The 23,191-nt window shown below is 40.9% G+C and overlaps 2 protein-coding genes across 4 annotated transcripts in view; one reads left to right on the top strand and one right to left on the bottom strand.

The window, feature by feature from the left end:
- Nucleotides 1-23,191, bottom strand: part of LOC118388983 (histone deacetylase 7-like) — a 266,283-nt gene that overhangs the window by 153,711 nt on the left and 89,381 nt on the right. For 2 of the 3 annotated variants that reach the window (XM_052527300.1, XM_052527301.1), the window contains exon 25: nucleotides 15,593-21,553. In XM_052527300.1, coding sequence (XP_052383260.1) covers nucleotides 21,508-21,553 — 46 coding nt within the window. In that variant the 3' untranslated portion in view covers nucleotides 15,593-21,507. Of the gene's footprint in view, nucleotides 1-15,592; nucleotides 21,554-23,191 lie in introns of those variants that run through there. The other variant, XR_008144664.1, reaches the window with a different exon arrangement.
- On the top strand, nucleotides 7,240-15,204 carry LOC118388982 (twist-related protein 2-like). Its single transcript, XM_035778630.1, has 2 exons — nucleotides 7,240-8,561; nucleotides 13,875-15,204. The coding sequence occupies exon 1, from the start codon at nucleotides 7,589-7,591 to the stop codon at nucleotides 8,192-8,194; it is 606 nt and encodes a 201-aa protein (XP_035634523.1). The 5' UTR covers nucleotides 7,240-7,588; the 3' UTR covers nucleotides 8,195-8,561; nucleotides 13,875-15,204.

A 23,191-nucleotide genomic window follows, 5' to 3' on the forward strand; every position in this document is an offset into this window, starting at 1 on the left:
GTGGTTAAGTAGCCATAGCAACAAAAAAATTTTTTTATCTTGCTTGTTATAACATTTTACATTAAGACACTGAAAAACAATCCTCATTACTTTCCATTGAACAAGTTGTAGGGGTTGGACCAAAAGACCGTCCTATTAAGTTTATACTGTAGGCAGTAAAATGTGTGTGTCTTTGTGTGGTATGTAAAGGGAAGGGCAGGGGGGGGGGACTCCTTTCCAGCAAAATCAAGGAAGGAAGTCATCTAAGACTTAACTGACAGAAATAATGAAATTGAAAAAAGAAAAGGAAACTTGAAAAATGCAGGAATATTTCAAATTTCCTGTTGGAAAAAAATCAAGGTAAAAGTAAAACCTTTGCGTATCTTTTCACACCACATCGTAATCAAATGAATTAAAATCATTTTAAATAATCTGATATTTGATATTTTTTTATTTTATATATTCAAATGATATATTCATTTTGTCAGACATACTTCAAATATATTGGTAAATGCCAAACAGCAATTGCACCTAAAATATTATATGGGCCGCATATGACCTATGCATAAAGTTAAGTGATTAACTCTTCGTTATAGTACAGTTCAGATGGGACAGTCACAGTAGGCTTTACCTGTTCACCTTTTCTTGTTCTTCTACAACTTCATCATATGGTAACATGTATATAGGAGGTCGTATAGCATTTATAAGGCCATATCCACATGATACCATAAGTACAGTATATACTGCGTTCTATAGAAGGTGAACACATTTTGAAGTTTATCTGTATTTAAAGTAAGCCTACATCTGTGTGACATCGATATCCATTGTTGCACTTTGCATACAGGAAAAAACGGCTATTAGGAAAATACCCATTCAGCCCCAAACATACTTTGGTTCATGAGTATTTATAAAAAAGAAAGTACAAAAAAAAAAAATACGTGAATGAAAAGCGAACATCTTGATTTAGTAGAGAACCAGATGGCTGCTTTGACATTAAAAAGGCGCTTTGGCATTTTGGAGAAGGCAGTTTCGGAATGATTTCCGAGGAACTTCCGCAAAATGCAGTACAAAGCCCACAGATATTTAAGCAATATCCATTGCAATTTACTGTTTTATTTACAAACTGAAACATATGTCTCTGGACCTTTGGCTTCTTTTCCCTTTTCCCCACTCTCTTTCTTCTTCCTCTCTTTTACTGCTAAACCATCTCTCTCTCTCTCTCTCTCTCTCTCTCTCTCTCTCTCTCTCTCTCTCTCTCTCTCTCTCTCTCTCTCTCTCTCTCTCTCTCTCTCTCCCCCCTTTCTTTATAAGTAACATCAGGTGATTAACCCCTTCACTTGGCAGCAGTACAGTAGGATGGCCGACCTTCAGGTTCAATCAATGTTTGCCTCTCCGACTCTTTTGTTTTCTGTGCTGCTTCGCCCATGGACCACAGAACCTTGCATCTGAAACATTTTAGGAGACACATTTTTTTGCCGTTCTGAGCACAAAGGGATATGCCATGGCAGGGGCAGGCGTTTGAAGTGGCTTCATAGGGAGAACCAGTACCAGAACACGTAGCCGAACATAACTTTCGTAAGGTAATCTAATCTAATGGAAAAGGGGGATTGATTTGACTTTAAAAGTATTACGCTTTGAAGCTAGCTACAGAGTCATGTTGATATTTCTAATGCAATTGCTCTGTTCTACGAATGGTGATACACAGGGCCTGGTCAGAGACATCTTCTGGGTTTACTCTAATGCGTTCGATGTGTTCGGATTGAAATTAATTCTCCTCATGCCCAGTTGGTGCAGTGTGATCCACCCACTCACTCATCAATGCATTCCGACTCCTTGAGGGGTAGCAATAGATCACTATCCAATCACCCCCTCCACTGTAATGTCTGTGATCTAAGGTTACCTCAGTTGGATGGACCATCCAGAGACTTTCCCATCTATCAGATGACGGGACATTTCTTACAAGGGCCCAGCACTGGTTTTGTCACACCGTCAAGATAGAAACCTGCGTAAACCTTGTTCTAAATCTAGATTTTCTGCATATTAATACCAATGGGCAACGCTAGCTGGCTTAATGTGCTGTGCGTCAAGTAGTGATAGGGCACTTGTTCAGTCTACGGTCATTTTGTGACAAGTGTGAAAGGAGTTAGCAATGCTAATCTGGCTAAGGCTAGCGTTCACTACATAGTTCTGCTTGGCTATGCTAGCATAGCCTAGCCTAACGTGCTCTATATAGTTCTGCTTGGCTGTGATTTGGAGTGAGCTATGCTAGCCTAGCCTAACGTGCTCTATATAGTTCTGCTTGGCTGTGAACTCCACTGGGACTGTTTGTAATGTGCCATGGATGGACCCTGGGACTTAAACACTGTAATCAGAGCCAGTGCAGGATATTGGCTAAATTACACATGAAAGCAGGGACATTTAAGGGAAGCTTAAGTGCTAAATATTTTTATAAATTACAGCCTAATATAGAGAGATAAGTCTCAGGCAAACTGTAATAACACAGGTTAGCACGCAGAAGTGGAGAAAAACCCCCGCTTTTAAAGCAGGATTTTTTTTGTTGGTGCTGCCTTGCTCTGTCCACACACACATGCGGCACAGCGACAAACTGTGTGTGTGTGTGTTTTCAAAGGACCAGATTTGCCATAAGAATACATTGATTTCATTTCATTAGCCATCAAAAAGAAAAGTGGAGGAAAAATCTATTTTGCTGGCTGTTGAAGTGAATAAAAGTGCCCCAGACCTGCCTCTCTCCCAGCTTCAAAACCCTCAACCCCTCATCACTACTTATAGTCTATATCTATATACATCACCGTTCCTCCTCTGTTCACCACCCCCGTTCTTCACCGCCATGCACCCTCACTCTCCACCCACCCCCTCTAAGTCGATACCCCACAGGATGTCCTGCTCTACAGGGGGAAATGGGTCCCAGATGTCTGCTTGTGTCCCATGGGCTCCAGAGGAGGGATGGAGCAGTAGCGGTAGGAGGGATGGGTAGGGGGAATGGGGCGAGCGAACTTTTAAGGTGAGAAGTTTGGTGAAGAGTATATTCTCTGACTCATTTTCAACGGGAACTACATTACTCAATGCTTTCATATTATGATAGAAGGTCCACATGCCATCGATCAGTTGTCTCTCCTCAACATTTTCTAAGAACTTTACAGGAAGGCAGTAATTGAATTGACAGTATTATGGGTTTAAGAAAAGTTTTTTTCTTCGTTGCGCAAAAACTTCAAAAGTCCGTCCTCATTCAACATACGCATTCCTCGGTACAGTATTTCAGTACTATGGATCAGTTCAGACTGAACCATATGTGCCAAACTTAAAGTGGACATTACGATTGCCTGTGCTCCTCTTTGATATCGAAGCCATCTCTATATACAGTGGGGGCCGAAATTGTTTCAAAATAAATACTTCTTATACTGAGGTATATTGTATGCAAAAAATAAATATTATTTTATGTTAACACAATTGCTCAGATAAATAGATTTTTTTCAAAAAGGTGGCGGTCAAAATGATTGACACCCTTAAAGATTATGAGTAAACTAGCCAACAAACTCTACAAACTTGTTGGAGGAATTTGCTTTTTGTTTTGGTTGTGTTTCAGATTATTTTGTGTCCAATAGAAATTCATTATAAATAATGTATTTTGGAGTCAATTTTATTGTAAATAGGAATATAATGTTTCTATACACTTCTACATTAATATGGATGCTACCATGATTACAGATATTCCTGAATGAATTGTGAATAATGATGAGTGAGAAATTACAGAGGGTCAAAGATCATACCCCCAAGACATGCAAACCTCTCCTGTTATTATTAGATAATGGTGAGAGGTTAGCATGTCTATATTTATAAGAATATTTAGGGGTGTCAATAAAACAATGTATTACTTGTTAAACAAAATCTCTTTCTCTGAGTAATTGTATTAGTATAAAATAATATAATTTACCAATTTTCTTGAGCATACATTATAGCTCAGTATTTGAAGGATTTGTTTTATGCAGTCATTATTGCTCATCTTTATCAAGGGTGTCAATAGTTTCCCCCACTGTATATCCCTTTGATATGGTGCAGTCTATTTGCACCTACAGGAGAGGTTCGTTATTACCCCCCCGAAAATAAAAGTCAAAAGAGAAACGGGCCGGAGTGTTTAGTGAAACATTATGTAGAGACTCTGACAAGGAAATGAAATGTGCAACATCAATCAGCCTATGAGGACGGAGATCAAACGGCCCTCCACACTCCTGCATCTGGTTCTGTTTGGACTGGCCTTTCTTTTTTTCTCTTCCCCTCCTTTCTTTCTTCTCTCTTTTCCCTTCCTTTATTCCTCTCCCATTCTCTGTCCCTCTCTTTCTTTTCCCCTCTGTTCTGCGCGAGGGGTGCGCGTTCCCATGCTGTTCCTGTTAGGCCGTCGTTCGCTCATTCTTTCCATGATGGTGGCATGGAGGCATGCTCTGCTAAGGTAAGCAACCCCAAGGTTAGCCCTGGACGGCCCAACACAACAATGGGCTACGTGTCCCTCTTCACAAATCCACTGTCTTCAGGGAATTGACCTGGGAATTTTGGTTAAACATGTTAAAGTAAATGTTGTGTAAATAAGACCTGTTACAATTCCAATGTGATGTTCACTTTGGCAACAATGCGGTATTCGCATGTATAAACCTTTATAATCTCTTGTAATAAGACTATGTCAGATTACATGTCAACATTTCAACAGACTGAAATTGGCTGGTATATAGTCAGGATCAATATGAGATTATTCTAAGACATTATAAGGGGGGCCATACATGATCTTAACAAGTCTTACATTGCATTTTAACTGCAGGATAATGCAGTATACCTACATGCTAAAGCACAGTGTTACCTCCACTTCGATACCTTAGCTGCTGGAATTCCTATTCTGAGTTGATGGAAGTTGAGTGGAGTTGATCCCAGCTCTCTTCAATAGGCCCAAATTAAACGTGCCCTTTGCAATCACAGAGTTCACTATAACCCCTCTCCAAAACCCCCCTCACAAATTCTCTATCTTTCTTCAAGTCCTGCTATAAAGCTGTCATAAGACAAATATAACACATGTCATAACCTAAAATGACAATTCATATAAATGACTTGAAGTAACTATTCATGTCTACTGATACATTTGAAATCCACAAACCATGTTCATTGTCAAGATTTGAAATGGAAGGTTCTTTCTCATTCACTTTTTGCTGTCAACAGCCGTAACTATAGACAATGTTACGTATTCTTTATTTCTCATCCACGGTAAGAATTAATATATAATAATATTACTTTTGTATTATGATATAAGACAGCTGTTCTATGCCAATGTTACACATTTCTAAGTTTGACTCTTGCAGAAATCGAGAGTAATGTTAAAGTATTTTAAATGGGAAATCTTAAGGATTGCACCTGTACGTACGTATGTGTAACAACACTGTCATGCATGAAACGGTAAACCTATGCAACAGTTGGTTTTAATGCATATTATTGTCATATTATGTAATTTAAAAAATATATATATATTTAACCTTTCTTTATTAACTAGGCAAGTCAGTTAAGAACACATTCTTATTTTCAAATGACGGCCTACTGGGGAACAGTGGGTTAACTGCTTTGTTCAGAGGCAGAACGACAGATTTTTACCTTGTCAGCTTTGGGATTCAATCCAGCAACCTTTCGGTTACTGGCCCAATGCCTTAACCACTAGGCTACCTGCCACCCCCCACCCCTCCAAAGAAAAAGCAGTATACAGAAAATAGTCATCCTATTTGTTTTAGTTTCAGTAGATATATATCCTTGACATATTGACAATTCTATGTGTGTGTGCGTGCGTTTCTACGTGTATTTGTATGAGTGTGTGTGTTGTTCCTTGTGGTGTGGCCCTGCAAGCCCAGATGTGTGTTCCCCTGGGTTACTGGTGTGGAGAGAGAACATGTGTCTACTCCGCCAGAGGGCATGGATGGCATAATTAGCAGCCCTCTCACCTTAGTGGTCACAGGGTCAGAGCTTATACAGGGTCAGAGCTGGGCCATCCCCATGGCTACATCTCTCCCATATAGTGTTTGCAGTGGATAATACATGGCGATCGAATGATTTAAATGGAGACACCCATTCTAGTTATTCTATTTCTATGGGATAATGATGGGAACGTTAATACGGTAGATTTTCCTGTCTGTTTTGAAAAGTTATTTAGAAATTCATATATTGACTGATCTTAATGTACTTTAGATTTACTAGGTTGTGTGGCATATTTTCTATTTTTATACTGAGAAAATGTCAATTCTCTGTGGCAGTATGGTATTAAGGTTTAAAGGTCATGAACAGGCAAAATCATGTTTAATGAAATGGGATAATACTTGAAGGAAACCAGATCAAAGTATGAAGACCAAAGTATGAAAAATGACTGTTGCTTCTACATTGATAAAGTTTGATCATAAAGTTACTGGTCTCCTCCCCCATGTCAAACACTTGGATTCACAATTAAGGTGACATGACCTTAACTCTCATTTTAATACACCAATGTTAACATTAAATTATCTTACCTAATTCAAATAAGTACCGCCTTAAAACCAACATCGGAGAAGGCGTGTTTGCAGAGGGGCGCGGTTTAAATAGCTACTCTACTCATGCCAAAATGTGACTGTAAGGGAGTCAACAAATATAATACAAATTGACCCTATTCATCGATGGCAAAGATACTTAAATGTTTGAGCTTTCATCTGTGTCTGGTGTTAGATAGTTACAGCCTAGCTAGGTCTTCAGACAGCATGGAACACTTAGTTTTAGGTATTACATCGACTTAATCTTCACATACCAAAGCATTCACATGTCAGCATATTCATGCAGTACTAACACAATGGCTTTTATCGTCCCCCTTAATCAACAAAGAAAATGTTTCATGTCTTAGAAGTTGAAGAGCATCACAGACCTATGAGTCTCAAAGCATGTAATTAATTGATGAGAAGAGAGACAAGAGACAAACAGACAAGCGGGTGCAGGAGAAAGCCAGGAGTGCTCCAGCCGCAGAAATCTGGAACCTATAAAGACGTGGACAACTTCAGCAGCTTTTAACAAGGCCTCTCGCAATTGGCTGAGAAGGCTACTTACCCCCTTTTAAGCCATCCACCAACCTCAAGCTCACTTCCTGCTTCCAAACCACACCCAAAGAAGCCGGTGCTGTCCAATCGCAGCTGCCCGCAGGCCCAGAGTATGCGGGCGAGTATAAAGGGACAGGAGTTAGCCCAGCAAAGCAGATGGTTTGTTGTTGTTCTGCATGCAGGTTGAGGAGATGGGAAACTGTAGGTGAGGAATTCAGCAGAGACACAGGGAGAGACAGAAGTTTTGACTGGGAGTAAAGCTAAAAACCTATGGATCTTCAACAGATTTCAGATTAGAAACGTGAAGTGTATCGGCCTCATTCTTCTTGGTTTCACTGGAGGAAGAAGACTTCTAGGCCTTTGACTCTCTATCAGAACTTCCTGGGATAACGGTTGTCCCACACGGCTATCTGAAGAAGAGAAAAGACAGGGAAAGAGAGAAATAAAGTGCAAAAACCACCCTGCCTCGGAAGGGGAAGAAGGACGGTGGTCCTAAGAGGGAGGAGGAGATGCGCGAGGAGGTTTCCTGCGCCAACTCCCCCGAGGGGGGGCTGGGGGCCAGCGAGGAGGAGCTGGAGAGGGGCTCCAAGAAGAGCGGGCAAACAGGGGGCCGAAAGCGGGTGCCGTACCACAAGAAAGACAATCTGGTTCGGGTCGAGGAGAGGGCCATTGTCAGCGGGAGCCCCAACAGCCTGGTTCCGTCGGGGCCCAAGCGGCAGAAGAAGCAACAGAACTCCCCCATGGCGGTGGTGTGTGTGGCCCCTTCCTCGCTGGGCTCCAGCGGCCTCGGCTTAGGTTCGGGCGGCGAGCCCTTCGAGGACCTGCACACGCAGCGAGTGATCGCCAACGTGCGCGAGCGCCAGCGTACGCAGTCGCTGAATGACGCCTTCGCCTCGCTGCGTAAGATCATCCCCACGCTGCCATCGGACAAGCTGAGCAAGATTCAGATCCTGAAGCTAGCGTCGCGCTACATCGACTTCCTCTACCAGGTACTGCAGAGTGATGAGATGGACGCCAAGCTGGCCAGCTGCAACTACTTGGCCCACGAACGGCTCAGCTATGCCTTTTCCGTCTGGAGGATGGAGGGCGCCTGGGCCATGTCAGCCAGCCACTAGTGTCCCCTATCTGTCCTGCTCTACCCGTCCTGTTCTGTCCTAACCCCACTATCTCTGTCCTCCACCTAAGCCACTATCTCTGCCCCCTCTTGTAACCCCTAACCCATTATCGATGTAACCCCTAAAGCCACCATCTCTGTCCTCCTTTAAGCCATTATCTCTGCCCCTCCTTCTAACCACAACCCAGTCACTGTTCACTTCCCAACCTTTTTACCCATTCTGTCCCAATGTGTCACTCACCTATCCACTGCCCCATCACTCCCACCATACCCGTTCACCATTCGACCTTGCCCCTCCCCTTCCGCCTCAAATGCCCCCTGACAATGTAGCCCCTAACTCCACAAGCGTCTACGGTGCACCCCTGCAGGTATGTATAAAAAGAAAACACACACACACACACACACACACACACACACACACACACACACACACACACACACACACACACACACAAAAGAAACACACACACACACACACACACACACACACACACACACACACACACACACACACACACACACAAAACCTTGGCAGGAGCATCGTTGAATCTGTGCGCTGTTATTCTTTTCAGATTTACCATGAGGTTATTCCTTGATGTTTTTTTTTAATGAACATGAATGACAACAATGATGAGAGCATGTGTTATCATTCAATACACCGGTTAGAAAAGTGGACACATCTGACATATTTGTGCATCGAAATAATGTAAATATGCCTTTTCTAATTACATTTAACCAACCAAGTGGCCCTTGGGGTGATTCACAATGCAGGATCGTTAGCAAGCTAACCTTAGTAAACATTGCCAAACAAATGAGGATTTCCGACTCCAGCATGTTTAGAAAAGCGAGTTTTCTGTGATGTTCAGGTATTGATTTGCATCTTCCTCTAAGGAAGGCTGTTTTTATTTGTTTTGATTCAAGTTTAGTTACATTAAATGGTAAGTGGGAATGAGTAGGAAATAGTGCATGTTGTTTTTATTTTAATATGGCAAAATGTGCGCAATAGGTAAAAAGGTACAGCCTAATCCTAATCGATCAGTGGGTAAATGTATTTGATAAATGTCACATGTCCACTGCAGTTGTGCGTGAGTGCATGCACACATCTCTGTAGGTTGGTAACTATTGTATAACTTTTAAAAAATGTATAAATTTTTTTAACATCGTAAAAATTAACAACATAGTTCAAACAAAATGACAAATTATGAAATAAGAGTATTTGCATACTAGTCTCAATGGCAAATTATAACACCTAGTAATGTGGGATCATAATTACAATATAGAATATTACATTTGCGTTCTAATTTTTATTTCAACATATGGTGTGCAGTTTGACAATTTTGACAAGATGACAAACATTTTAAAAAAATGTTTTTTTATCAAATGATCAAATATCAAATGATTTATATACAGTAATTATAGTATAATAATTGTCTCCTTTTATCATTGATAATACATTCTATCAAATTGGCTAAACATTAAAACAATAATTATTTAAGTTACACAAATATTGTTGCTAGGAAATGGCGTATTTCATGAAAAAAGCATTTTAATGAAAGATGTTACTGTAATATGTAACATATTAGCATAACACTGAATCATTCTACACTTTTTGCATAAATATTTAGCTATCTGTCTTGGTGTACTCTTAAGATAAGAAAAGAGAATGCCTGACTATAATTTTCTGTTTTACATAATAAATACCAGTAGCCCACTAGCTGGACATCAAATTATTGTTATAGTGACAATATAACACTTTAATTCCGCAAATATATATATATATATATATATATATATATATATATATATATATATATATATATATATATATATATATATATATCATATAACATTTTCAACAACGAAAAATTGTTAAGTACATCAATGATCGCTGAATGTGTTCGTTTTTGTTTTTTACCATGGACTCAGTCTTAACAAAATTGTTGTACTTTTTAAGTATTTTTATCCAGAGCCTTATCTAACATACCTCAGGCAGACTAGACCAGAGGAAACAGAAACCGGGATCCTGCACAGGTATATCAGGCAAAATAAAGAGAGGGAAAGGGAAGGAAAGAGAAAAGGCAGATCTCCGTCCCTCTCTCTCTCTCTCCTTTTCTCCCCTGCAGCCTTGCCCTTTCTCCTCCAGGATCTTGTATCCAGTGTCGTGCAATCAGGCCCTGCCGGGTCCCAGACAAGCAGGAACCTTTAGATTGGAAACAGTTGTGAGGCATTAGGAAGGTGTATGTGCCAAGGGAGAGTTTGATGGTGTGTGTGCGCGCGAGCCAATGTATATATGGTGTGTGTGTGTGTGTGTGTGTGTGTGTGTGTGTGTGTGTGTGTGTGTGTGTGTGTGTGTGTGTGTGTGTGTGTGTGTGTGTGTGTGTGTGTGTGTGTGTGTGTGTGTGTGTGTGTGTGTGTGTGTGTGTGTGTGTGTGCTTGTTTACGTGGAGTTTTGGTGTGTTTGTGTATCACTGTGTGTAGCCTATACACTGGTATGTGTGTACTTGTGTGTTTACATGTGCATGTGTGTGTGTGTGTGTGTGTATACATACATGTGCGTGAGTGCATGCCATTTCTTCGATATCATCTGACTTTGTTATCTGCCTTTCCTCTCAGTCTCTTGAAGAATCACAAAGTAAACTTTGCGGAATTGGCGGACACTCACTCTTCTGAACGCAGATAAGAAGCTACAAGATAAGCGTTAATTAAAAGATAATAAGACGAGTGTGGGCTAACTGAAAAGCCTATCAGATAACCAGGAAGACAGGATGAAAAGGGAGTGGTAGGAAAGAATGACGAGCCACAGAAAGGATGATGCGGTGCAGAGAGCAGGGGGTAATCCATCAGAAGCCAAAACTGTTGGTAATCCGTCAAAAACCAAACTCATGTAAACCTGGACTAGGCTGTCAAAGGGAGAGTAGCACAGGAAAGGCAAAGCTTTAGAGCAAGAACCCTCAATGTAACCCCTAACCCTAATCCTAACCCAGCGTTTCCCAAACTTGGTCCTGGGGACCCCAAGGGGTGCATGCTTTGGTTGTTGCCCTCACACTACACAGCTGATTCAAGTAATCCAAGCTTGATGATGAGTTCATTATTTGAATCAGTTGTGTAATGGTGCCCTAACTCCTAACCCTAACCTTAATTATAACTCTAACCTTAATTATAACCCTAACCTTAATTGTAACCCTAGACCCTTAAATAGCCGTTTTCCTTGTGGGGACCAGCGAAATGTCCCCACTTTTCAGAATTGCCCTTGTTTTACTATCCTTGTGAGGACTTCTGGTCCATGTGCAGTCTCCAGGTGTTCCCCTTACATTACTATACAATCCTCAACGGCCTCAAACGCCAGACTTTGAGAGTTCAACCACTGTGGCTGGAACCCCGAACCCGACACATGGATGAGAATGTCCTTGAAGAGAAGCATAGTCATTACCTACTGTTCTGCATTCTAACATTATCCACCCACCTGTGGACAGTTAAATGAACTGAAATGGACAACTGAAATGGACAGTGTCAGTATAAGGAAGACCTAAAATGGTTGTAATTGATTCTGCTTTTAACATATCGGGGACAAAGAAGAATGAAGTGGGGGGAAAAAATTAGAAATTCCTTCCTAAACGAAACGCGTATTTGCGTACGTTCACAGTATGCTCCTAGTGTGTGCACGAAGCATATTTTTTTTGTGTGCAGCAAGTGTTCGGATAAGCTGTGTGTTTATGTGAGTGGTGCATCTTGGGTGCATTTGTGTGGCTATTTTATGAGGATGTGCGTGTTGTTGGTTGCATGTGTGTGTAGCATGTGGTGTGTATTTAAGCGGATATGCGTGTTACTGGCTGTATGCATGTGTGGATCTGTGTTTTGCTCTGTGTGTGTGTGTGTGTGTGTGTGTGTGTGTGTGTGTGTGTGTGTGTGTGTGTGTGTGTGTGTGTGTGTGTGTGTGTGTGTGTGTGTGTGTGTGTGTGTGTGTGTGTGTGTGTGTGTGTGTGTGTGTGTGTGTGTGTGTGTGTGTGTGTGTGTGTGTGTGTGTGTAGCTGTGATTTAGAATAGACTGCTGTGTTTAACCTGGCAACAACACGCAGTGCTCCACTCTGTTTATCCTCCAATTAAAGGGCTGTCACTGTTCTTCCCTCTGCCAGAACCTCTGGCTCTGCATGTGTTTGAGTTGGTTGCAGTTCCTTTGGACTGATCTTGGACCAGTCCAAAGTAACATGTGCATGTGTTTTGGGGTTTCCATTTTCACGTTGGATCTGATCTCAAACCAGCTGTTATAGGTCCTCTGCGGCACATCTGCTTTTTTTAAGAGCTTCAGAGTCTTGCAAACAGGCCGGTGGTTCCAAGAGTTGTGGGCTTCTGATACTCATCTTTATTTTTAGAGGTTTGAACTTTGAGCTGATGCTAGAGCAGGTGCTGTGTGGATGGATGGATGTGTGTGCATGGGCTGGGCTGTTCCAACAGCTGTAGTGCGTATGTAGTGTACGTAGTGCGCCCCTGAGTTATACACTTTGGGCTTGACACGTATGCAGGAGCAGAGCACAAACCAAGTGGGAGTGTGTAGAAACAATAGGCCAAGTTAAGATATTGGTCTAATGCAAAGGGAGGTATGATATAGTTCTCAATCTATTATCAATACAGTGTTACAGTCCATGTCAGGCAATAGGCAACAAAACAATATACATTATCCATGTGTTAAAGGTATAGTTCAGCGAAATTGCATATTTAGATAGGAAACGCATATCTAAATGATATATGCAATATCACCGAACTATCCCTTTTAAGTTGTTGTACACACAGGTTTAACATGAGTAGGCCTCTGCCTTAGAGGCGTTGCAGATGAGGTCAATGCGGCGTAGGAAGACTAAAATGCTGCTATGCAAAGTGTGTGTGCATGTTTGTGCCTAGAACTGCATCAGTTGCTCCTTTGTAAATCAGCCGCACTTAACTTTTCATTTTGGGAGAAAGGGAGATACACAAATGCCAAGGAGGCTCGACAGGATAGCTATTGTTACTCTGCCCAAATGCAGGCAGAAGAATGGGATCTACTGTACTTTTGTTCAAAGTGACGCTAAGATCACACAACTTGTTATTTGCTGCTGTAGCGTTCCCCATTTGGTATACCGAGAAAACAAGTCATTCCTGGCAATTAGTGCATTAGGACGTAAGCACAGCCATCTGAAAGAGGACACCCACAAACACACATGCTTACTGGACAGCTTTCTCTCTCTTGTCTTTGTCCCTCTTCCCTTTCTCTCTTATCTTTCTCTCTCAGCATGAAAAGAAACACTGTAATTACAGACAATTGGGAACACTCCAGATGGAATATTTGCTTGTTAAACAAGAGAAATAGCAGAAGTTTAGCGATGTTGGCTTTTTTTTTTTTTACACTATGTGAGAAGAATTAGCTTTGTTTTCCGGTTTATGTGTTTGTTTGGGACAACGACTTGCACGCACGACACATTAACGACTTCTCTGCGGATTTTCGCTCTCAGATATTATTTTCCTATACCGACAAAATGTACACATCCATGTCGGTTTCTTCAGTAAAAACATTTTTTTATTTTTTTAAATAAGTTTTTTGCATCAGGCTGTGTGGTTGAATTAGGCTGAGATATGAGGTATAAAACGCTAAAACCAAGATAGAAACTGTTGTTGACGCAGTATATGTTTCTTTCTCTTTTTTTTTTTAGGAAGGACGCCAAATGGATGGACTCATCTCCCTCTCTTTAAAAGGTCTGTTCCTGTCGAACCAGTAGTTCCCCCCACTATACCCTTATCTCCCCTTCTTTGGAAGCCCTGCCCCACAGACATGGGCATTGGACCGGACACATGCTTCGGTTTAAGGACAGATATCCAGTCGACTCTCCTTTTGCAGCCTGACAGACAGTATGATAATGCCAACATACAGTATGTGACAAACTTCGGAACTGAAGTGAGGAGGATACGTAAGGGTCACATGATGAACTTTCTGTACGTTAAAAAACGTCCAACGCATCGGCCCTGTCCCTGTCCCTTTATGCCACTTCAAAAGACTCTTTAAAAGAGGAAGATTCTTTGACCACTGAGATGACTTATGATCGTGATAATTGCAGTGATGATCGTCATAAGGATGCCAGAGTAATCGATAGCTGGCGGTCCCAGCCCAACGAATGTTTACAGCAAAGATGCTTATAAGCTTTAGGCCTTTCAACCTCAAATGTATAGGTAGGAAAAGCCAAAGAAGCCTGACGCACATTTTCAGCAGTTGTATAAACTAATCGGCTTGATTTCTGTTGCCCTGTACATGTTTTTCTCTGTGTTGCATTATTTCCCTTCACCGCGAATGGATTTAGCATGTGCATATGCATATTACATTATAAGGACTTTATATTAGAGTAATTAAGCAATAATCTATGCAGGCAACCTGTAATACATGAGTAATGCACACAGTTTTGTAGCATGCACAGATTATGGATAGATTAGACATAGACATAGTGGATAGATTCCACTAATGTCTTTCTGATATATTGTTACTTGTCTGTAGGATTTAAGTATGAAAAAAACGTAATATGCAAAACAACAATGAAATAGTACATTACATAAAGAGTAACAGATAACATTTTGTTGTACTTTGTGCAAGTGACGGTCGAGTAGTTTTAAATGCAAGACGAGAGGAAAATATAGTTTGAATATTGTAAGTTTAGTAATTCCTCAGGATTTCTCTTTAAGATTGCGCATAGTACTTACTGCAATACCCTATCAGTAAATGTATTAAGAATGGAAAACAGTGCCATGTACTTTTTAAAAACATTTGATAAATTCAGATTTTGTGCTACTGGGTATTGTTAGGTCACGGCAATGTTATCTGATATACTGTCGCCAGAAAATGTAGTTTGTCAATATTTTTTCATCCTAATGCTCAGCTGTGGTTCTCTTAGATTTTTTTTTGTCTCCAGCTTTTCATTACATGAGCTCCTGTGGAAAATAATAATAAATGCTGTTTTAATAAAATACCACTGAAATAAGTCTGGAAAAAGCACATTTTCAAAGACACGTTGCACCTTTCTGTCTCGTAGAAACTTGTCTAACATTGTGCACATATTGAGAGTGTAGTATGCATAACAAAGAGTACATGGATACACACGACAATGTCTTATATGTTATATCTTATAAAACAAGATACAAAAGAAGTGGATAGCAATACCCTTTGTATTTGGACACAGCAAGGCAGGATCCAAGATTTTTGTCAAAATGTGTTACATTACCAAGTCATGTGTTTTTACATTACCGAAATAGCTGAGTGCTTGGTGTCCAGTAAAATTGGTGTCCAGTAAAAAAAAATTGGTGTCCAGTAATATATTGCCCAATATTTCAAACATTATTGAAAGGATACAAAATATACACTTCAGAAAAAAACTACGTTGAGAACTTGAATTACCCTTTTATTGAGGAAAACAGTTTATAGAAAAAAATATGAAAAAAAAACAACAAAACACAACATTATTTTTTACTGTACAAGTACAAACCAATAAAGACAAACAGTGAGAAGAAAATCCCTATCTAATCTCTACTTGGCTTGTTTTATAAAATAAGATTCAGTTCAATAAAGCGTCCTTTCTATAGGTTTGTCAGTATAATTCAAAGCACAGGATGTCTGTATTTTGGTCTCAGTAGCTATCGACAACATCAATAACCAACCACTCAGAGGAAGAGCAATAATTCATATTAAGACAATTAAAGGGATTGTTGATTCTCAAAAAATAGAATTACATTTACAGAACACAAATATTCTCAGAAGAATTTAATTAAACCGGAAATAAACCACAATAAAATATGAAATAGGACCTTTCTGAAAAAGATATCAAGAATGTATTTGTGGTGGCCATTTTGTTCTACTTGATCATAGGTAAATGTATTATTTCATTCTCAATGATGTCATTTTCATATTGTCTATGTCATTAATATCATACATATATTGCAGGGTCTTGTCAAGTACACTCTTTAAAAAAAGGTCCTATCTAGAACCTAAAAAGGCTGTCTCCATAGGAGAAGTCTTTGAAGAAACCTTTTTGGTTTCAGGTAGAACCTTTTTGGGTTCCATGTAGAACCATTTCGACAGAGGGTCCTACATTGAACCCAAACGGGTTCTACCTGGAACCAAAACGGGTTCTGTCTGGAATCAAAAAAAGTGATCCTATGGGGACAACCGAATAACCCTTTTGGAACCCTTTTTCTAAGAGTGTACGGTCTTGGTTGTATAATGTATATTATACAGCACCATTATAAACTATAACATGATAGTTGAAATTAACCTGTAGCACCATCAGATTTTCATAAAACACAATACATAAGCACAGCACTGCAAAGGAATTAAAAGGGCAACATAGAAATCTATTACATCATTATCTCATGGAAAGGGCCAACAAGAAATGTAAGCAGTTTTTAATCCTTCTTTGGTGATATTTAGCTGCAAAATCTCTGTTTAGATACAATTACTATCAGGAATTCACAAGAATCTTTGAAGTTATGCTCAGAGGCCCTACCAGTCCACGACTGGCATAATGTTCCCATAAGACTTTTCGGCTTTTATTTCTCTCAACCTGTGTCCAATTGTTCTACATGGAAAGTCAACTAGCTCAACAAGCTAACTCCGACGGCTAAATGCTAACTGTCCAACAGCACTTTGGTCCAGGAACAAAAATCATTGACTGTTTTTGTAAATAGAGTGGTTTCAGATGTGAACAAATCCTCGTTTACCTGTCTTTTAGATTTGTAGAAAAGCAAGTGTAGAAAAGCAAGTATCAAGAAATACAGCCTATAGATATATATAAAATAGAGCAGGCATGTCAATCAATCCACATGTTAAAACACTGGTCTTTGTGAAATCACAACAGAACAACAATTTTAAAAAAAGGCATCGCCAGAGTGGAATACACGTAAAGAATAGGTAATTTTACTAAAGCACAATTCCAATACTTAAGACATCGTAAGTGCATTTCTTTTTTGTGAGTCCGGTGTTGTCTACATACAACTTTTAAGTGCCATCCATAGTTAAACAACTCATTTATAGTAACTGATCTGAAGTCCATTCAACTGTTTTAATAATCTGCGTTAAACCCAGCACCATTATTATGATATATATTTTTAAAACTTTATGTTAACCCTCGCAAGCTGCCAGCCCAGACAGCATACCAATCTGTGTCCTCAGTGCATAACAGACCAGCTGGCTGGAGTGTTTACAGACATATTCAACCACTCGCTATCCAAGTCTGTTGTCCCCACTTGCTTCAAGATGTCCACCATTGTTCCTGTACCCAAGCAAGCTAAGATAACTGAACTAAATGACTATCGCCCCATAGCACTCACCTCTGTCATCATGAAGTATTTTGAGAGTCTCGTCAAGGACCATATCACTTCCACCTTATCCGACACCCGAGACCAATTACAATTTGCATACCACCCTAAAAAGATCCACCGATGATGCGATCGCCGTTGCACTGCACACCGCCCTATCCCACGTGAACAAGAGGAATACCTATGTGAGAATGTTGTTTAGCTCTGCTTTCAACACCATAGTGCCCTCCAAGAGAATAACCTCTCCCTCAATGTAAAAAAAACAAAGGCGCTGATCGTGGACTATAAGAGACAGAAGAGGGAGCACACCTCCATCCACATCGACGGGGCTGCATTTGAGAGGGTCAAAAGCTTTGAGAGGGTCAAACGTTTTTTTGGCATGCACATCACCGAGGACCTGAAATGGTCCCACCACACCGACACCATAGTGAAGAAGGCGCAACCGCGCCTCTTCAATCTCAGGCGGCTGAAGAAAATCAGCACTTCTACAGATACACCATTGAGAGCATTCTGTCGCGGTGCATAACCGCCTGGTATGACACCTGCACCGCCCTCAACTCCATGGCTCTCCAGAGGTTGATGCAGTCAGCCCAACGCATAACCAGAGCCACGCTGTCTGCACTCCAGGACATTTACAACACTCAGTATCAAAGGAAGGCCAAAGAGATCATCAAGGACTTCAGCCACCTGAGCCACAGTCTGTTCACTCTGCTACCATCTAACAGACAGAGACAGTACCGAGAGTCTGAAAAGCAGCTTCTATCACCAGGCCATCAGACTGTTGAACAGCCATCACTAGCCGGCTACCTGCCCGGTAATCTACCCTGCACCTTGAGACTAATGCCCCATGTACAGTGCATTCGGGAAACTATTTAGACCGCTTGACTTTTTCCACATTTTATTGCGTTACAGCCTTATCCTAAAATTGATTAAATAAACATTTCCCTCATCAATCTACACACAATACCCCATAATGACAAAGCGGGGAAAAAAAAGTTGTTTATCATTTTTTGCAAATGTATTAAAACAACAACAAAAAATACCTTATTTACATAAGTATTCAGACCCTTTGCTATGAGACTCGAAATTGAGCCCTGTTTCCATTGATCATCCTTGATGTTTCTACTTGTTCGGATTCCACCTGTGGTAAATTCAATTGGAGCTCTGACAGAGCTCCAGAGTTCCTCTGTGGAGATGGGAGAACCTTCCAGAAGGACAACCATCTCTGCAGCACTCCACCAATCAGACCTTTATGGTACAGTGGCCAGACGAAAGCCACTCCTCAGTAAAAGGCACATGACAGCCTGTTTGGAGTTTGCCAAAAGGCACCTAAAGGACTCTCAGACCATGAGAAACAAGATTCTCTGGTCTGACTAAACAAAGATTGAACTCTTTGTCCTGAATGCCAAACCTGGCATCATCCCTACAGTAAAGAATGGTGGCAGCATCATGCTGGGGGGGGTTCTTCAGTGGCAGGGACTGGGAGACTAATCAGGATCGAGGGAAAGATGAACAGAGCAAAGTACAGAGAGATCCTTGATGAAAACCTGCTCCAGAGTGCTCAGGACCTCAGACTGGGGTGAAGGTTCACCTTCTAACAGGACAACGACCCTAAGCACACAGCCAAGACAACGAAGAGGTGGCTTCGTGACAAGTCTCTGAATGTCTCTCTGAATGTCTTTGAGTGGCCGGACTTGAACCTGATCGAACATCTGTGGAGAGACCTGAAGATAGCTGTGCAGTGACGCTTCCCATCCAACCTGACAGAGCTTGAGAGGATCTGCAGAGAATGGGAGAAACTCCCCAAATACAGGTGTGGCAAGCTTGTAGTGTCATACCCAAGAAGACTCAAGGATTTAATCACTGACAAATGTGCTTCAACAAAGTACTGAGTAAAGGGTCTGAAAACGTATTTAAAAGTGATATTTCAGTTGTTGTTTTTTTATACATTTGCAAAAATGTCTAAACTGTTTTTGATTCGTCATTATGGGATATTGTGTGTTCTCGTTCTGTCATTTCTTTATTTCTTGTTTTGATTATTTGTATTGTATTTGTATGACATTCTAATGCACTGTTGGAGCTAGTCAAATCAAATGTTATTGGTCACATACACATATTTGGAAGATGTTATTGTGGCTGTAGTGAATAAGCATTTTGCTGCACCTGTTATAACACCTGCAAATCTGTGTACGTGACCAATACATTTTGATTTGATTTTGATTTTGACATCCATAAACATTTATTTTGTGTGTGGTCAAGCATTGAGTAGGACTTCTCCGTACAGTATGGCGGTGCGTGTAATTGGCTGAAACAGCTTTGGAACGTTTGAGTCGACTGTCTGTGTTTCCTGATTGAATTGTCTCACTGATCATATGATTCATTCCTAATAACAACTGCTGTCTGAAAGGGAGTGTTAAAAAGGTCTTACCTTCACCTTGCATGTTTTTCTGTCCTATAGAAGGAAAACAACTATAAAAACCTATCAGGGCCATGCTCAGCCCCCCCCCCCCCAAAATATCTGTACATGGCAGACTGGGAAACTGGTACAACCGGCGTGTGGGTTGACACAACCAATGGACGGGCGTGTGGGTTGACACAACCAATGGACGGGCGTGTGGGTTGACACAACCAATGGACGGGCGTGTGGGTTGACACAACCAATGGACGGGCGTGTGGGTTGACACAACCAATGGACTGGCGTGTGGGTTGACACAACCAATGGACTGGCGTGTGGGTTGACACAACCAATGGACTGGCGTGTGGGTTGACACAACCAATGGAAGGTGCGTGGGGTGGCGAACTTGACGACGTCACGACGACTTGCGGGCAGTAGGTTCTGAACCACAATTTAAAAAAAATTTAAACAAAAAATACATTTTGGGGGGGAAATTATACCACCACCCAAAAGGCCACTTTGGAGACTGGAAGGGAAAAGGGGCATATGCTTTGCACAGGCATCCGTGCACCTGAATCATAGGGTTCGTTATGTGATGATAAAAAAATATGACCATTATGTATTGACATTTGCAATACAATATGCAATCAATAAAACTTACAATTATTCAATCAGCTTGAAAAACACAAGTATGATCATTCATATGTTTTTTTTTATCACCAATCCCAGGAGAGCTTCAATAGGGTCTATACTGTCATTCTCTCCTTGGTTCACATGACAAAATGCACAGTGCAAAACAAGTCTGAACAAAATTCTCAGTCTCCTCTCTCTTTTTCTTCATTTTGTTGGCGACGCATAAATACGAATGACATCATCGGAACGAGATGCGTTTTAGGTGTCCCCTGGTGAGTGTCCAATGTCTGTTTTCCTTCATAGTGACTTCCTGTGGGGACGTGGGACAACTTCCTACTTCCTTTTGTGATTCGGCCTGGCCATGCTCCGCGGTAACCTGTGACCAAGGCAACAAAAAGTTGTCCTTTTCCCCAGAGAGACTCTGTTTACAGCCAGCTGTCTCGCTGGTCTTTGTCAAGTCACTTCATGATACAAGTCAAGTCGTAACCTCCCCAGTGGTGTTTGAAAGCGGTTTGGTGTAAGGGTGTATATTTCACCCTTCCAGTTTCTGCTCAGGTCTGGTGCTCCTCTCCTTCTGTGTCCTAACAATTCGCAATGTTACATGGTAATGGAGGAGTAACACACCCGGAAAGGCACGGAGTGGCATGCTAAGAACACAAGTGTTCATTGTCCTTCCTCTTGGTCCCTGTTAATGGGATGTCTTCTCAGTGTGTGGTTAAGTTGCGGTCGAAGCAGGCGAGTGGTCTTAGTAAGGCCAGTAGTACTGTGTTCCGATGAGGTGTAGGAGTGTGTGAGGCGTACACTAGTCAGTTTGACTATTGAGGTCAGAATGTGGTCCGTATAGTGACAACTGGAGGCAGTGGATTCTGGTCAAGTGAAGCAGCGCCGAGTGGATGACAGTGGATGACAGTGGAGGACAGTGTGTTTGTCTGTGTGATAGGTTTATCAGAAAGTGCACTTGTCTACATGGAGTCACAGTCCCCCTCCATGAGTTCATCTCTGTGTGTCCTGAATAGCAGGGAGAGAGGAGAGAATAGATTTATATGGCATGCTGGTGTATAGCCTATTGCAGTAGTACAGCGTTAAATGTTGTATATTTCCACAGGATACAGATGTTGCAAATAGTTCTAGAGAATACGGATGCAAGTACCTTTAAGCAAATAGATGTGATGCATATGTTTGAAGACAACACCTGTTTGAATCGGGTTTTAAAAGGGAGAGAGGTGGCGGTGTCAATGTTGTGTCTTTTGTCAGGGCGTGGTATAGCTAATGGGCAAACGGAATGCTATACCTTGAGAAATATGAATGTGTTTTTGTTTTCCCACACTCTCTTCCATAGAAATTAGAACACTAATTGATTTATCTTCTGGTTCAAAAGTCTAGGGATTAGTGTTGGAAAATAGCACTAATCAAAAGCAGTATGTTGATATGCAGCTGACAGCTGAGGGCCTAATATTTGAAATGTAGTAAGGCGATGTTTTAATTGAATACATATTTTTTTTTAAAGGGGTGGTCCACTGATGATTTTCCTCTCAGTCCAGGAAAGACAATGCTAGGCAGAGGCTGCTGAGGCTGCTGAGAGTAACTAAATAACCTACATTTGCACTTAGGTCGAAAAAACATGCCCACATTTGAATTTGTATTGAACCATCCCTTTAACTATAATTTCATGTCATCACACTTCACTTCATATTTCATTATATTATATTGATATCATATGTGACTACAGGGTGTCAGTGCTGTTACCTGTCTGTTTGGACGTCTTGAGTGAACCATCCCTTTTAATATCATTTCACGTTATCACTTCACATGATATTATATTATCTTGAAATTATATGAGATGACATTGTGTCAGTGGTGTTACGACATGTTGTCAGTGCTGTTACTACATGGTGTCAGTGCTGTTACTACATGTTGTCAGTGCTGTTACTACATGTTGTCAGTGCTGTTACTACATGTTGTCCGTGCTGTTACTACATGTTGTCCGTGCTGTTACTACATGTTGTCAGTGCTGTTACTACATGTTGTCAGTGCTGTTACTACATGTTGTCCGTGCTGTTACTACATGTTGTCCGTGCTGTTACTACATGTTGTCAGTGCTGTTACTACATGTTGTCAGTGCTGTTACTACATGTTGTCAGTGCTGTTACTACATGTTGTCAGTGCTGTTACTACATGTTGTCAGTGCTGTTACTACATGTTGTCAGTGCTGTTACTACATGTTGTCCGTGCTGTTACTACATGTTGTCAGTGCTGTTACTACATGTTGTCAGTGCTGTTACTACATGTTGTCCGTGCTGTTACTACATGGTGTCAGTGCTGTTACTACATGTTGTCAGTGCTGTTACTACATGTTGTCAGTGCTGTTACTACATGTTGTCCGTGCTGTTACTACATGTTGTCAGTGCTGTTACTACATGTTGTCAGTGCTGTTACTACATGTTGTCAGTGCTGTTACTACATGTTGTCAGTGCTGTTACTACATGGTGTCAGTGTTTTTGTTGGCTTGGTCTTGTTTGATGTTTTTAGAATGCAGAGTTTTTAAAACACCATTATGATTATTATTTTGGTGAGATCGATGCGCAGTTTCTCTAGTGATAAATCAGAACAAAACCGAACTGTGTGATGTAGTAGGGAGTTCTAGTT

The sequence above is a fragment of the Oncorhynchus keta genome, chromosome 10, assembly GCF_023373465.1.
Source record: "Oncorhynchus keta strain PuntledgeMale-10-30-2019 chromosome 10, Oket_V2, whole genome shotgun sequence".
In the NCBI taxonomy this organism is placed as follows: Eukaryota; Metazoa; Chordata; class Actinopteri; order Salmoniformes; family Salmonidae; genus Oncorhynchus; species Oncorhynchus keta.